General features: G+C 42.7%; 2 protein-coding genes across 2 annotated transcripts; both read left to right on the forward strand.

Moving 5' to 3' along the window:
- Positions 1 to 2,524: 2,524 nt before the first annotated feature.
- Positions 2,525 to 3,439, forward strand: LOC118079007 (taste receptor type 2 member 1-like). Its single transcript, XM_060269105.1, has 2 exons — positions 2,525 to 2,977; positions 3,098 to 3,439. The coding sequence occupies exons 1-2, from the start codon at positions 2,525 to 2,527 to the stop codon at positions 3,437 to 3,439; spliced, it is 795 nt and encodes a 264-aa protein (XP_060125088.1).
- Positions 3,440 to 5,823: 2,384 nt separating this feature from the next.
- LOC118075298 (taste receptor type 2 member 40-like) lies at positions 5,824 to 6,689 on the forward strand. Its single transcript, XM_060269106.1, has 2 exons — positions 5,824 to 6,142; positions 6,257 to 6,689. The coding sequence occupies exons 1-2, from the start codon at positions 5,824 to 5,826 to the stop codon at positions 6,598 to 6,600; spliced, it is 663 nt and encodes a 220-aa protein (XP_060125089.1). The 3' UTR covers positions 6,601 to 6,689.
- The last annotated feature ends 7,037 nt before the right edge of the window (positions 6,690 to 13,726 follow it).

A 13,726-nucleotide genomic window follows, 5' to 3' on the forward strand; every position in this document is an offset into this window, starting at 1 on the left:
TAGTCCCTCAAGGGGAGGCGTCAACCAGACAGAAGGCTCAGCCAGGCCCTGAGAGAGGTTGCCAGGGTAAGATCAGTGCATGATGTCACCATAGGAAGAGGGAGTGTTGTCTTACAAGAGAGGAAACAAGAGATCAGGGGGTTCTGGGAAGAAGAATCAGGAAGTGGGGAGAACTCCAGGTGGGGACTGTAGGACAGCTGCCATGTGGGCTGGCTGGAGCAGGCTGTTACAGAGCGAAAAGTGAATGCTGCTTAGGATGCTGGGAAGGACAAACCCCTCTTGAGATGTTAATGCTATGAACTCCACCTCCACTGAAGACTTCAGGTGTAAACATGTGTGAATAAACCATAGTTCTAAGACATTGCAGACTTCCCTGTGCCCTTCCCCCATCCCCAAGAAAACACAGACTCTGGTTAAGTGCCAAGACCCCTGAAATCTCTTGCTACAGCTCAGCAAAGATCGGGGTGACCCATAACAATAAAATAAAGGGAATAGCAAAACGAGGTGGAGGACCACTGCCTGCTTTAACATTTTTGTTGTTTAATAATGCTTCAATCACTTTTCTCTTTTTAATTATTTGGTTGGTTTGAATGGGTGTATTCCTTGTATATCTTCCATATATGTGTATATCTTGTAAATCTTAAATATCTTTGTACATCTTATGATATCAATTTAATAATACAATCTTTCCAGGTGTGATTTGCATCTGAATGCAATAAACAATTGAAAAAAGCTTGCTCCTCTCTTTATTAGACATTAGTCACTTCTCATCCAAAGGTCTCCAAGTGACTTACAGCAATATATATAGAGAGAGATATATATAGATATAGATATATAGCTACTTTTTAACCCAGGAAAATCTTCTCAAAAGTCGGGGGTCATCTTATATACCGGGTCGTAATATACTGTATATATACATACACGCACACACAAAATACATATTACTATTGGGAGGAAAGTAGGGGGGGTAATATAATACATTAACATTTCATATAATATCATTTATATAAGAAACTCTAATAATAAACAAAGCGATACTCGGATTCCCTCCTTAACAAATGAACAAAATAACTAAACCCTCAACTCCCCCTAGTCCAAATATCATTCACATCAAAGCATTTTATTTTTCTCCTTTAACCTCTCCACCCCACCCAAAAGTCTGGTGTCAAGGCCAGCTGGTATAAATCAGTGGTGGATGGGTCCAATGTCCTTCAGAGATGACTCCCCATTCCTGATGCAATGGAGGCAGAGAGAAAAAATGTTTCTTGCCTGCACTGCCACAGAATAGGTCTTCAAAGCGGATCCAGCTTGTGTTTGGTCAGACTCATTCCAAGTTTTCTATCAAATGTTGCTGTCATCACCATCTCACTTTATTGACGTCATGATCTATAGAAATAAACCGCAGAAAAAGTCCATATTCGCGCACATCCTATTGCACAGCTTCCTTGTTTTTAATTCCTCTGGTTTCCACTTTTTAAAGGAAATGTAACTCTAAATTTTTCACCTATTGGCCTCATAATTAAACACCCTGCTTTATCTCTCTTACCGATTGGAACAACGTCCTTCACAAACAAAGTGAATTTTATCAAATCATTTGATAAACATCTCTGTTTTCAGATGGATTAAAAATAAAAATACTGGTGAACAAACATTAATCAAAATATAGATATCATAAATTCGGTCCTGCTTCAAAGAGGGCATGTGTTGTGGTGAGACCTGAATACTGACACCCTGTGTTGTGGGTGGGTAAGATTGGTCAGCCACAACACCCGATTGGTAGGTCCCTCCATGTTGGGTTCAATCTGACCAATGGGGCACAGTCCAAACGGATCGTGGGACCTATATATGCCCATGCACGTGTCCCAGAGCTTCCTCTTTCGGTACATGCATTCGGAACACCTGCCCACCTGCTCTTCATGACCCCATCCCTATGTGAAGGGTATTCCGTTAAAGGAATCCAGGGACTCAAAAGGTTTGGCCAACCCTGTGAGGCGGTTGTACCTGTGCCTGAGTCCAGGGGAACATCTAGGTGGCGGACATAGCTTGTTTCCGGCTTTCTGCCTATCCAGGTGTTCACCCTTGGCTGACCTATGCTGGTGTCCTGGGTCAGTGTAATCAATAAAGTTGTGGCCTAAATTCTGCCAAAAACCAAACCAAAAATTTGAGTCATGTGTGAATTTATTTAGGGGGGAGGTTTCTGGGTCTGAACACGCAAAAGAATAATCTATCATTGTTTGTTAAGCCAGATGCAAAGAGGATATTTAGCACCAATGTCGAATTTGCAAAAATGACAGCAGAAAATATGATATAGATTTAGGAAGAGAATCTTTCCAGGTGTGATTTGCATCTGAGCAAAATCAACAACTGAAAATAGCTTGCTCCTCTCCCTGCAAATTGTTCTGGTCTCGAAAGAAGGCAGAAGTATTCTGCTCTCCACTGCTCATATAAAAGACATCATAAGCAGCAGACTGTGCTAATTTTACACATTACCTTGGGAAGACACTTTTATTTCGTGGTCAGAAAGATGCCTACCTTATTTGGATTGTTTGGCTTCATTCTTCTGGTTATTGAAACCCTCATAGGAATGGTGGGAAATGGATTTATTGCTATCATTAATTACATTGACTGGTTTAGCAGCAGAAAATTATCCCCAGCTGACATGATCCTGAGTTGTCTTGGCTTGTTCAGATTCGCATTTCATGCAATTGGAATACAGACTGCAATTCTTCTCCTCTTTTTCATAGATACTTTTCAGATGAGGAACATATATATTGCATGCAGTGCCTCATGGGCATTTGTTAATACTGCTAACCTTTGGTTTGCCGCTTGGCTCAGTGTCTTGTACTGTGTAAAGATTGCAAACTTCTCCCACCCTCTCTTCCTCCAAATGAAGCGGAGATTCCCTGGGATGGTGCCTTGGCTGCTTCTGGGGACAGTGGTCTTCTCCGCGATCACCACCACCATCAAGACAATAATGGTCAGTAGACTCCTGTCTGAATGCAAAACAATTGAATCACTTCTAAGCAATAACACTGACTCAGGAATTAATACATCAGACTTTTGTAAGTATTCCATCCTTCTATATGTTGTTCCAAAGTTCTTTCCCTGCATTATATTTTTCTCCTCGTCCATTTTATTGCTAACTTCTCTGTGGAGGCACAAAAATCATTTACGAAACAGCGTGAGGGATGTCCGCACAGAAGTTCACCTGAATGCCATCAAAGCTCTGGCTTCTTTCTCCATTCTCTACGTATCTAGCTTTTTTGTGGAAATATTGGCAACGTTCTTCACTTGGAATGGCATGCAAGCCATTGAGATGAATTTTTTGTTGCTTCATGTGGTTGCTGCATATTCCTCTGGCCATGCCATTATCTTGATCTTCATTAATCCCAAACTGAAACAGGAATCAGTCAAGATGCTACATCAACTAAAATGCTGAATGAAGCCACCGTCTCACAGGGTGAATGAAGCCACCGTCTTAGGGGCTACCAAGACCTTATGGAAGTGGCATCCTCATTTGCAAGAACAGTACTGCCTGTCTCTCTGTTGGCTACCAATTTTGCCTCCTCTATTGCAAGAACGATATTGTCTGTGCATGTGCAGGGCACAGTTTAGCAGAAGTTCTGCTGCACAAAACTGACAAGCCCTTGCAGACATAGAATGCTAGAATCATAGAATTGTTGAGTTGGATGTGACCCTGTGGGGCATCAAGTCCAACCCATTGCAGTGCAGGAATCCTGCCTACAGGTGTCCCTGGGTGGATTCGAACCACCAGCCTTCTGGTTAACACCCAGATGCATTCACCCATTGTTCTCTTGAACCATTGTGTCATTCTGCAGAGTATGCCATTCTGCAGGGTATGCCTTTGAAGTATGTCCTTGCTACCAAGGAGTGTGGTGGAGTCTCCTGCTTTGGAGGTCTTTAAGCAGAGGCTTGACAGGCATATGTCAAGAATGCATTGATGGTGTTTCCTGCTCAGCAGGGGGTTGGACTGGATGGCCCTTGTGGTCTCTTCCAACTCTAGGATTCTAAGTCTGCATTTGTTTTTATACTCTGTTTACTGGTGCAAAGGTTCTGGTACTGCGTACCCTTGAGGAGGGGCCCCAGATTATGTGTGCCCAGCAGCGCATGTGATGCAACGTGACATCATGATTTCACATTGCAACGTTGATGCCATTGTGTCACGTTACGTCGTGTGCACCACAGTGCCAACTGAGACCCCTGGAAGTTGTGGCCAAGGTTTCTTCTGGGGAAAACCGGAAGCCACGTCAGAGCCTTGTGCGGCCTTGGACACAATCTCCAAGGTCCCGCAAGGCCTTGGGCACAAATTCTGAACACAACTTCCAGTTTCTCCCAGAAGTCGCATTGGAGGTCTCGGGAATAATACTACTACTAATAAATTTTTATTTGTACCCCACCCTCCCCAGCTGGAGCCGGGCCTCAGGGTGGCTAACATCATAAAACTAACACAGTATACAAAGGACATAAGAACATAAAAACAGGCAATCAATTAGTTAAAATACATCTTAAGATTACAATATCTCCAATATCTCTGGTGTGACTTTTGAGGCCCCACAAAGCATCAGAAGTTGCATCAAAGGCCCCACGGTGTGGGGGCTGAGCACCAACCAAAAAAGTGTTGTGGGTCCCCAGGTCCCCAGCACCCCCTTTGTTTGCCCTAGAGTGCCCCACAAAAAAGCACTGGTGTTTACTATGTTTGCTTAATGATTTGTGTGAAAACTGAACAGCAATCATTCCAGCAGTCAATGTTCCACTTCAGTTCCATCTTTTATTATCAGATGACTCTGGGGATGCGGGTGGCACTGTGGGTTAAACCACTGAGCCTAGGGCTTGCTGATCAGACAGGGTGAGCTCCTGTTGCTCGGTCCCAGCTTCTGCCAACCTAGCAGTTTGAAAGCACGTCCAAGTGCAAGTAGATAAATAGGTACCACTCAGACGGGAGGGTAAACAGCATTTCCGTGCACTGCTCTGGTTCACCAGAAGCGGAAGCTGTACGCCGGCTCCCTCGGCCAGTAAAGCGAGATGAGCGCCACAACCCCAGAGTCATCCGCGGGTTGGACCTAATGGTTTGGTGTCCTTTTACCTTTACCTAGCCATATTAACTTTTTCCAAATTATTTACATATTTTGAGGTGGCTGGTGTATGAATAATCAGAACTGTAAAATTGTTGGTGTTTCTTAATGTCTGTGACCCTTTCCTTAAAATTGTCAGTTCACTTGTGGAATATATGCCTCAAAGAGAGCAAGCAACATTGAAATGAGAATGGAAAGAGTGAGCTGAAAGTGGGGGATCCAGCCTTTGTGTGTGGTGGACCTTCAACTTGAACACCCCTGTTTTCTTCAGATGCCAAATATCATATTGGCATCTGGCTTAACAAAGAATGATATCATTCTTTGTTAAGCCAGATGCCAATATGATATTTTAGCACCGCTGTGGATTTTGCAAATATCAGGAAAGATGATATTGAATTACTAAGAATGTTTCCAGGTGTGATTTGCATCTGAACAGAGTCAACAAATGAAAATAGCTCCCTCCACTCTCTACAGTTTCCCAACCTACACAGAAGGTTTCTACATTGCTCAGATAAATAAAGGACAGCATCAGTAACAGGCGGTGCAAATACAACACATTACGGTGGGGAAAAACAGTTATTTTGTGCTTACAAATATGTCTACCTTACCTGAATTGTTCAGCTTTGTCCTTCTCGTTATTGTGACCTTCACAGGAATGGTGGGAAATGGATTTATTGCTATTGCTAACTTCATTGACTGGTTTAGAAGCCGAAAACTATCCCCAGCCGACATGATCCTGAGTTGTCTTAGCTTGTTCAGATTGGCATTTCTTGCCATTGTTATACAGAATGCAATTTTCCTACTCTTTTTCAAGGACACTTTTCAGAAGAGGGATGTATTTATTGCATTTGATGCCTCATGGGCATTTGTTAATACTGCTGACCTTTGGTTTGCCACTTGGCTCAGTATTTTGTACTGCGTAAAAATCACTAACTTCTCCCACCCTCTCTTCCTCCAAATGAAGCGGAGATTCCCTGGGCTGGTGCCTTGGCTGCTTCTGGGGACAGTGGTCTTCTCTGCAATTGTCACCACCGTCACAGTAACAGGCAGTACTATCATATCTAAATGTAGATTATTTGAATCACATCTAAGCAATAACAGCAATTCGGGAAATGTAATGTCTGACTTCTGTAAGTATCTCATCCATCTTTATATTGTTCCAGATTTCTTTTCCTTTGTGGTATTTTTGTCCTCATCTATCTTAGTGCTAACTTCCCTGTGGAGACACAAAAACCTTCTACATAACACTGCAAGGGATGTCAGCACAGAAGCTCACCTGAATGCCATCAAAGCTCTGGCTTCTTTCTCCATTCTCTATGTATCCAATTTTTGTATGGAGTTTTTGGACATAGTCCTGTTCTGGGTGGACAGTAAAGATGATTGGATAACAATAATTCTGTTTAATGTGATTGCTCTATATTCCTCTGGCCATGCCGTTATCTTGATCTTCGTGAATCCTAAACTGAAACGGGAATTAATCAAGATGCTACATCAACTACAATGCTGAATGAAGACACGCCATCTTAAAGGCTACCAGGACCTTATGGAAATGGCATCCTCATTTGGAAGAACAATAATGCCTGTCTCTCTGTTGGTGTGCAGGTGCACATAGACACTGAGGACAGTCTACCAGATGTTATCCTGCACAAGACTGGCAAGCCATTGAAAGGAAGTTTGAACAGGAGAACTTCCTGCTGCGTATGCCCTCAAAGTCTGCATTTTATGATACCACATTTACTCCGTTTGCTTAATGGTTCACTATTATGTCAAAACTGAACACCAATTATGCTAGCAAAGGAATTTCCAGATCGTAACCTTGCCTGTAAAATGGTCCGTCACAGGCAGAGCATCTCTAGGGTCCAGCCACGTGAGCAGGCATTGCTTGGGTCTGCATCAGGGGAATAAAAAGTGCATCTGGCGGGGGGCCCAGCACCCAGTTGACAGAGGTGCTGAGTTCCACCTGACATTGGGGACCTCTGGCGTGTTTGTGATATCACATGTGTCAGGAGGAGACCGTGAGGCGCAATGAGGCTCAACACCACTTTGGGGAGGCCTGGCCCCTCAAGATTGGGGGGAGGGCTTCACCCTGTCTCCACATCTTTGGGGTATGTGCTGCAACAGAAAAATGTGGCTTGAAATGCAGTGGGGGGGGGGAATAACCTTGCTGCATTTTAAGCTATGAATGTGTACATAGCCCAACTCTTTGAAATGGGATGAGGCTGGGAGAGACATAGCATGTGCAGAGAGCTGCTCTCTGAAAAGAGTTGGTGGTGTTGGCCGTCTCTCTAAAAGTCTGACTGGGGAGCCAAGAGCTATGAGACACATTAGGTGTTTAATGCTAAGCTTTCGTCTGTCTTCTGCCTCCATCTTTCTAAATAATAAAATACCAGCAAGCCCCGGCTGACTTCATTACAAAGGTATCAAACCAGGAAAGCACTAGAACCTCTGAAACAACTCACTGCTTGGATACTTCATGTGTTTTTAGCATTATATGTCTAAATAAAATAGCTATTGCAAAGTCACTTTGCTTTTCTCTCTTTTTTCTCACACAGTATTCACACTGTATTCACACAGTGAATACTAGACCACATTTTCATGCACAATAAAAGGTCACAGTCTATCAAGACGTCAGCAGTTTTAAGGAATATTTTTTTAAAAAATGAAGATTTAAAATAAAATAGAGGGAATAGCAAAGGGAGACAGAGGGTCAATGCCTGTTTTAGTGTGTGTGTGTGTGTGTGTGTGTGTGTTATTTAAGAGCATTTTAATCATTTTTGTGTTGAATGTATATTCTTTGCATATCTTATATATTGTATACATGTTTGATGGGCCACTGGTTGAAACACATTTAATTATATTTTGGTTTATTTCACTTTCCCAAATGAGTATTTAAAGGTTATGTTAGTTTGAATCTGTCTCGGGATGGGCAGGCTCCCAGCTTTGCAAGGAAGTCACTTCAGTCTTCAGCCAGTAAGCCATGGTGCAAATGCAAGAGAGTGGTCAGTCAGCAAAATGGGAAGAGGAGGCAAACTGGGGAGGGGGCAAGGAAGAAGGGCTGAGATGAGTGCCCTCCCACCACCTTTGCACTTTCTTTCCATCCAAAGAAACATTTTTTAAAAAACCACACACCATAAAAAGAATGAACGGACACTGAAAATCAGAAGTGGAGAGGGGTGGCCTGAGAAAGAGGCTTGGACAGCTGCTTTGGTTCCCTGAGACTGATTTTCCCTATCCTTGGTCTAACCTAGCACCCTGAATGTATTACAATTCCCAGGGCAGGGGCATCACCTGTATGCTTCTGTAAAATCTCTCTATAAAGGCAGAAAACTTGGAGAAAGAATTATGTTGGATTTACACCTCCTGATGGTTAATTCCCCCAATTCCGACTTTTCTAGGAAGTATAATTATAAACACCCCTCCTATTGGCATGCATAAATTAACAGTTTTATTATCCAACTAGTTAATCTTTTAGTTATCCAACTAATTAGAACCACTCACAAATGCAATAAACCATAGCTGCCAAGTTATCTCTTTTTTTAAGGGATTTTCCCTTATGCTGAATAGGCTTCCTCGCGAGAAAAGGGAAAACTTGGCAGCTATGGCAATAAACTTGTCATTTGATAAACAGCTATGTTTTTGGATGGATTGAAACTACTAATACTGGGCTGGGGACATTAATCAAAATAAACAAATCCTGAAAGAATCGCAAATCCCTGTTTGTTACACCAGATGCAAATATGATATTTAGCACCTCTGGAAAATTCGCAAATATGATGTCAGAACAGATATTATAGATTAAACAATAGAGTGCTTTCAGGTGTGATTTGCATCAGAACAGAAATCAACAAATGAGAAAAGCTCCCTCTACTCTACAAGTTTTTCCGTTCTAAGGAGAAGGCAGAAGTGTTGTACTCTGCACGGCTCATATAAATAAAGCGTACCGGTGGCAGCAGACAGTGCAAATATTACACATTACAGTGGATGAAACACTTTTATTTCATGCTCACAAAGTTGACCCATTTTGGTCATTAACATAATTAAAGAATGGGGTCCACGTTTCTTGGAAGGTGTCTCTTTGTTACGCCTTTAATTGCCCTCCTGTGTCTTGTGAGACATCCAAATATGATTTTTCCATATGTTCAGAGGTGTTTCAGTCTGGTACTTCCACTGCTAAGCTATCGCTAAATGTGCTGCAGTCAATAAGAGGCCTACTAATTCTCTGTGGTGCAGGATGGGGTTTAAGTCTGTTGGACTCAGCTACACAGCTGCAATTATAACATTTAAGTGTGTTATAAAAATGGGACATCAGATGGTGCCATAGAGCTTGATGGCAAATTGCATATATTTATTTATAGTGTTTTTATAGCGTTTTTAAATATCTGTGTAGATCCAGCCTGTGTCCAAAGGTAGTAGCGCTAAGAGGTTGGCTTGTAATTATGGATATAATGGAGAATACTCTCTTCCAAAAGTTTTTAACGTGGGGTCATTCCCACCAAATGTGAATAAATAAGCCAAGTTTTCCACAACCCTTCCAACATAAAGGGGAAAGGGAGGGATTTTTTTTTTGGTAGCTTGACTGGCATCCAGTGCCATTGGAGCATGACCTTGAGTGAGGCCTCCTGTAAGTGAGCAGAGATGCTTTTAAGGGGGGGTAGTGGTCCAGATACCCTCCCATTTGTGATCTTGGGTGGCCTGATTCCCTTGCAGTTTGATGGCCTCTGGTATCCCCCGCATCATGATCTAATACAGCGGTTCCCAATTAGCTAATTACTGTTGTTGTTGTTGTTTAGTCGTTTAGTCGTGTCCGACTCTTCATGACCCCATGGACCAGAGCACGCCAGGCACTCCTGCCTTCCACTGCCTCCCTCAGTTTGGTCAAACTCATGTTGGTAGCTTTGAGAACACTGTCCAACCATCTCATCCTCTGCCGTCCCCTTCTCCTAGTGCCCTCAATCTTTCCCAGCATCAGGGTCTTTTCCAGGGAGTCTTCTCTTCTCATGAGGTGGCCAAAGTATTGGAGCCTCAGGATCTGTCCTTCCAGTGAGCACTCAGGGCTGATTTCCTTCAGAATGGATAGGTTTGATCTTCTTGTAGTCCATGGGACTCTCAAGAGTCTCCTCCAGCACCATAATTCAAAAGCATCAATTCTTCGGCGATCAGCCTTCTTTATGGTCCAGCTCTCACTTCCATACATCACTACTGGGGAAACCATAGCTTTAACTATACGGACCTTTGTCGGCAAGGTGATGTCTCTGCTTTTTAAGAAGTTGTCTACGTTTGTCATTGCTTTTCTCCCAAGAAGCAGGCGTCTTTTAATTTCTTGACTGCTGTCACCATCTGCAGTGATCATGGAGCCCAAGAAAGTAAAATCTCTCACTACCTCCATTTCTTCCCCTTCTATTTGCCAAGAGGTGATGGGACCAGTGGCCATGATCTTAGTTTTTTTGATGTTGAGCTTTAGACCATATTTTGAAAAATAGTGTGTCCTCAGTAATTAGCTGTCTGAAAGAGCTAATTACTGAGGACCCCTATTTTTCAAAAGCCAAGCCACGGATACCCTACTTTTGAAAATTTTAATAACCCTATGGTAGAGTTATCTGCAAAGCAAAATTCTGAACAAAATGTTGGGTAGCCCCTAATAAGTAAAGGATTTTAGGTATACAGTGGTACCTCTACTCACGAATAACTCTACTTACGAATGTTTCTACTTACGAATGGAGCTCCGTCCGCCATCTTGGATGCAGTTTAGATAGGATTTTTTCTACTTACGAATGTTTAGATAGGGTTGCTTCGACTTACAAATTTTTTCTCCCAATGCATTCCTATGGGATTCGACTTACAATTTTTTTTCTACTTACGAATGTGCTTTCGGAACGCATTAAATTCGTAAGTATAGGTACCACTGTAGTAGAAAAAGAAACTAGGGCAGAGCAATATCTGGTGTTCAACATCGTGATATATCATCAGCTAAACATTGCAATATTCTGATAAATCGCAATGTCTGTAATTGGAGATCAGGCGTGGGGATGAGGGAAGGAGCAGTCACAGGGATTGGATGGGTGGAGGGTGGAGAGGAAGCGGAGTGACCTCCACCACATGGTTTGAATGGAAGGGGATGGGGGATGCATCAAGCTGCTGTCAGCGGAGTAGCCAGCGGTGGCAGCCAGCAAAGATGCAGGTCCACTGTGGCTGCTGCTGCTTTTCTGCTGGCTGAGAAAAGCTGCTCTGCCTCAGTGCCAAGGGAAGGTAGTGCCACAGAAGTGAGGGCAATCAGCTGCCCTGTTTTCACACAATCAGTGTGAGGGGAAGGCAGCGCCTCGCAATCAGCTGCCCTATTTTCCCTCAGCGTGAGGGAAGGCTGCTCAGATCAGGAGCGTTATTGGCTGAGATCACAGTGGGATATCCGGGTGCCCTGTTCTCCCTCGCACAAGAAGCGATATATTGCTGCATATTGCCGGGTCGAAATTGCTATTGTGGTGTGATTTCAAAACCAATTTTGGCCAATATCTTGCAAAATTGCATGGTGTTAAAACAGACCGTAAAATTTGTGGCATTACCATGCAGAAATGACAAAAAAAAGTTGTGGGGAGGCAAGGGGTGGGACCACGGACCCCCTGTGTGTGTTCTGCAGACCACCAGTGGTCCCCGGACCCCTAATTGGGAACCGGAATAGATTTCTATATATTAGGGAAGCAGCACCCTTCAGGTCATATGCTATCCTGTGGCATAAGGATTCAAACAAGGTAAGTGTGTGTAGGGCCTCTCACCTGCGCTCCAAACAAAGTGCAAAAGAATGAGCTTGAGCTACCTGGAACCAGGTAGTACGAATGCCTTTTAATTTACCTTGCAGTTCCTCTTAGGAAATTGTTTTCTCTCTGGGAAGCAGGTCATGTGTATTGTATAAATGCCTACATCTTCCTGTAACAAGTTAACACTATTTGTGATGTTTTTGGTTTGTTTGTTTTTTACCTGACCTGTCAAGGGTTAACCCACACTCAAGGCTGGCTGACTGAACATTGTATTAGGGGAGGAATGCTTGTGTTTAAAAGGGAGGAGCAGCCGTTTGTCAGTTAGTAGAGGGTTTGGGGGAGTGGGAGCGTGTGTGGTTAATAAAAGAAGAAGAAGGTCTTCTAGTTAGGATAGGTTTAGGTAAAGATTGGAAAAGATATATACATTGAATGTTTGACAAAGGTGAAATAACAAAAACCAAGCTTGTACACATGAAACCATAAAGTATTCGTTATGACTACTGTAGAAGCAAATAAATATTCATCGTTTAAGTGCCAAGTAAAGAGTCGCCTGTATTCTTTTCCAGCAAGGTATCAACACTTGTTTAGGTGGAGGCACCGCAAAGGACAAAACTTCCTACAAGAGAAGAAGGGATAGTTTGTGTCTTTGAGTCCCACTGAGGGGGCTGAATAGGAGGACAAACCTAAAGTGTCACAGTGTTGCCTCAGTGGAGAGGTAATCTTTTGCAGTGGGGGAAGTTCAGGGAGAGTGAACCCCTTTACTGTGGACAAAAGGGAAAGTCTCATAAATAGTCCCAAAGGTGCAAATGATACCTGGCCGTGTGTGCTGGAAGAAAAACCTCATTACTATCAAGCCCCACGGGGTAGAAGGGTTTACAGCAAGGCGAATGGGAGAGAGGGGGGTTAGTTTTACCTCAGGATTCCCTAGTAGCTCTTTAAGTAATATAGAGGTTGAAGTGGAAAAGACGAAAGAAAAGGATTTCGTCGCACTTCCCAATCCTTGAACTGTTGACATTTATCTCTGTGTTTGAAAGCTGGATGATCCAGGAACAGGAACGGTGGTGAAGGGTAAGAGGCCAGTGTTTAGCTCCTCGTTCTCCATGCCATCCGTTCTGATCTTGTAAATGGAAATGTCCATTTTCCTTCAAGGACAAAGGTAAGAAAGGGTGGCCTCTCACAGAAAGTGTGGAAGGGACCATCTCGAGTTGGACCTGGACTGTTCTTCCCCTGAGCAATGGGATCGAGGATTTGATTTGAAAAGCAGCAAAGTATGACATTAACTTAGGCATTCCCATTCCTTCTTTTGTTCTATGTCCATAGAGAGTTTTGTTGCTTATCCTAGATTTTGCATCCCAACACAAATGCATTGAGTTTGTTTTGCCATCTCTTTCGCTAAAGAGGAGGGATAGGAATAGGCACAACTTGAAAAAATGTAAGAACTTAGATAACGTTGACATTTTTACCATGGCTGTTCGCCAAAGCCAGCTAAGGCCCTGCTAGGTGTCCCTTAAAAAGGTTGATAACCTGAGCAACAAATCCACTAATTGCTTAAAGAAGTGCAAGAACTTAGAAAACAATAAATCAATTCTTTTAACAAATCTGCACGATTGGCACAATTAAACACCCTGTTTTATTTTTTTTGAGCAATTACAACAAAGTCCCTCACAAAGACAAAGAATTTTATTAAATCATTTGATAGACATTTTCAGAGGGATTAAAAATAATCATACTGGTGAACAAACAATAATCAAGATAAACAAATCCTAAAAGAATCATGTATCACTGTTTGTTAAGTCAGATGCAAAGATGATATTTAGCACCACTATCGAATTTGCAAATATGACATCATAACAGATTATTTGATTTAGTAATAGAATCTTTCCA

This window comes from Zootoca vivipara, chromosome 16, assembly GCF_963506605.1.
Source record: "Zootoca vivipara chromosome 16, rZooViv1.1, whole genome shotgun sequence".
Classification (NCBI taxonomy): Eukaryota; Metazoa; Chordata; class Lepidosauria; order Squamata; family Lacertidae; genus Zootoca; species Zootoca vivipara.

Coding starts and splice junctions, on each gene's coding strand:
- LOC118079007 (XM_060269105.1), top strand. CDS start 2,525: ATGCCTACCTTATTTGGATTGTTTGGCTTCATTCTTCTGGTTATTGAA. Junction 2,978..3,097: donor CCACCATCAAGACAATAATG/GTCAGTAGACTC, acceptor GTTGTTCCAAAG/TTCTTTCCCTGCATTATATT.
- LOC118075298 (XM_060269106.1), top strand. CDS start 5,824: ATGATCCTGAGTTGTCTTAGCTTGTTCAGATTGGCATTTCTTGCCATT. Junction 6,143..6,256: donor CACCGTCACAGTAACAGGCA/GTACTATCATAT, acceptor ATATTGTTCCAG/ATTTCTTTTCCTTTGTGGTA.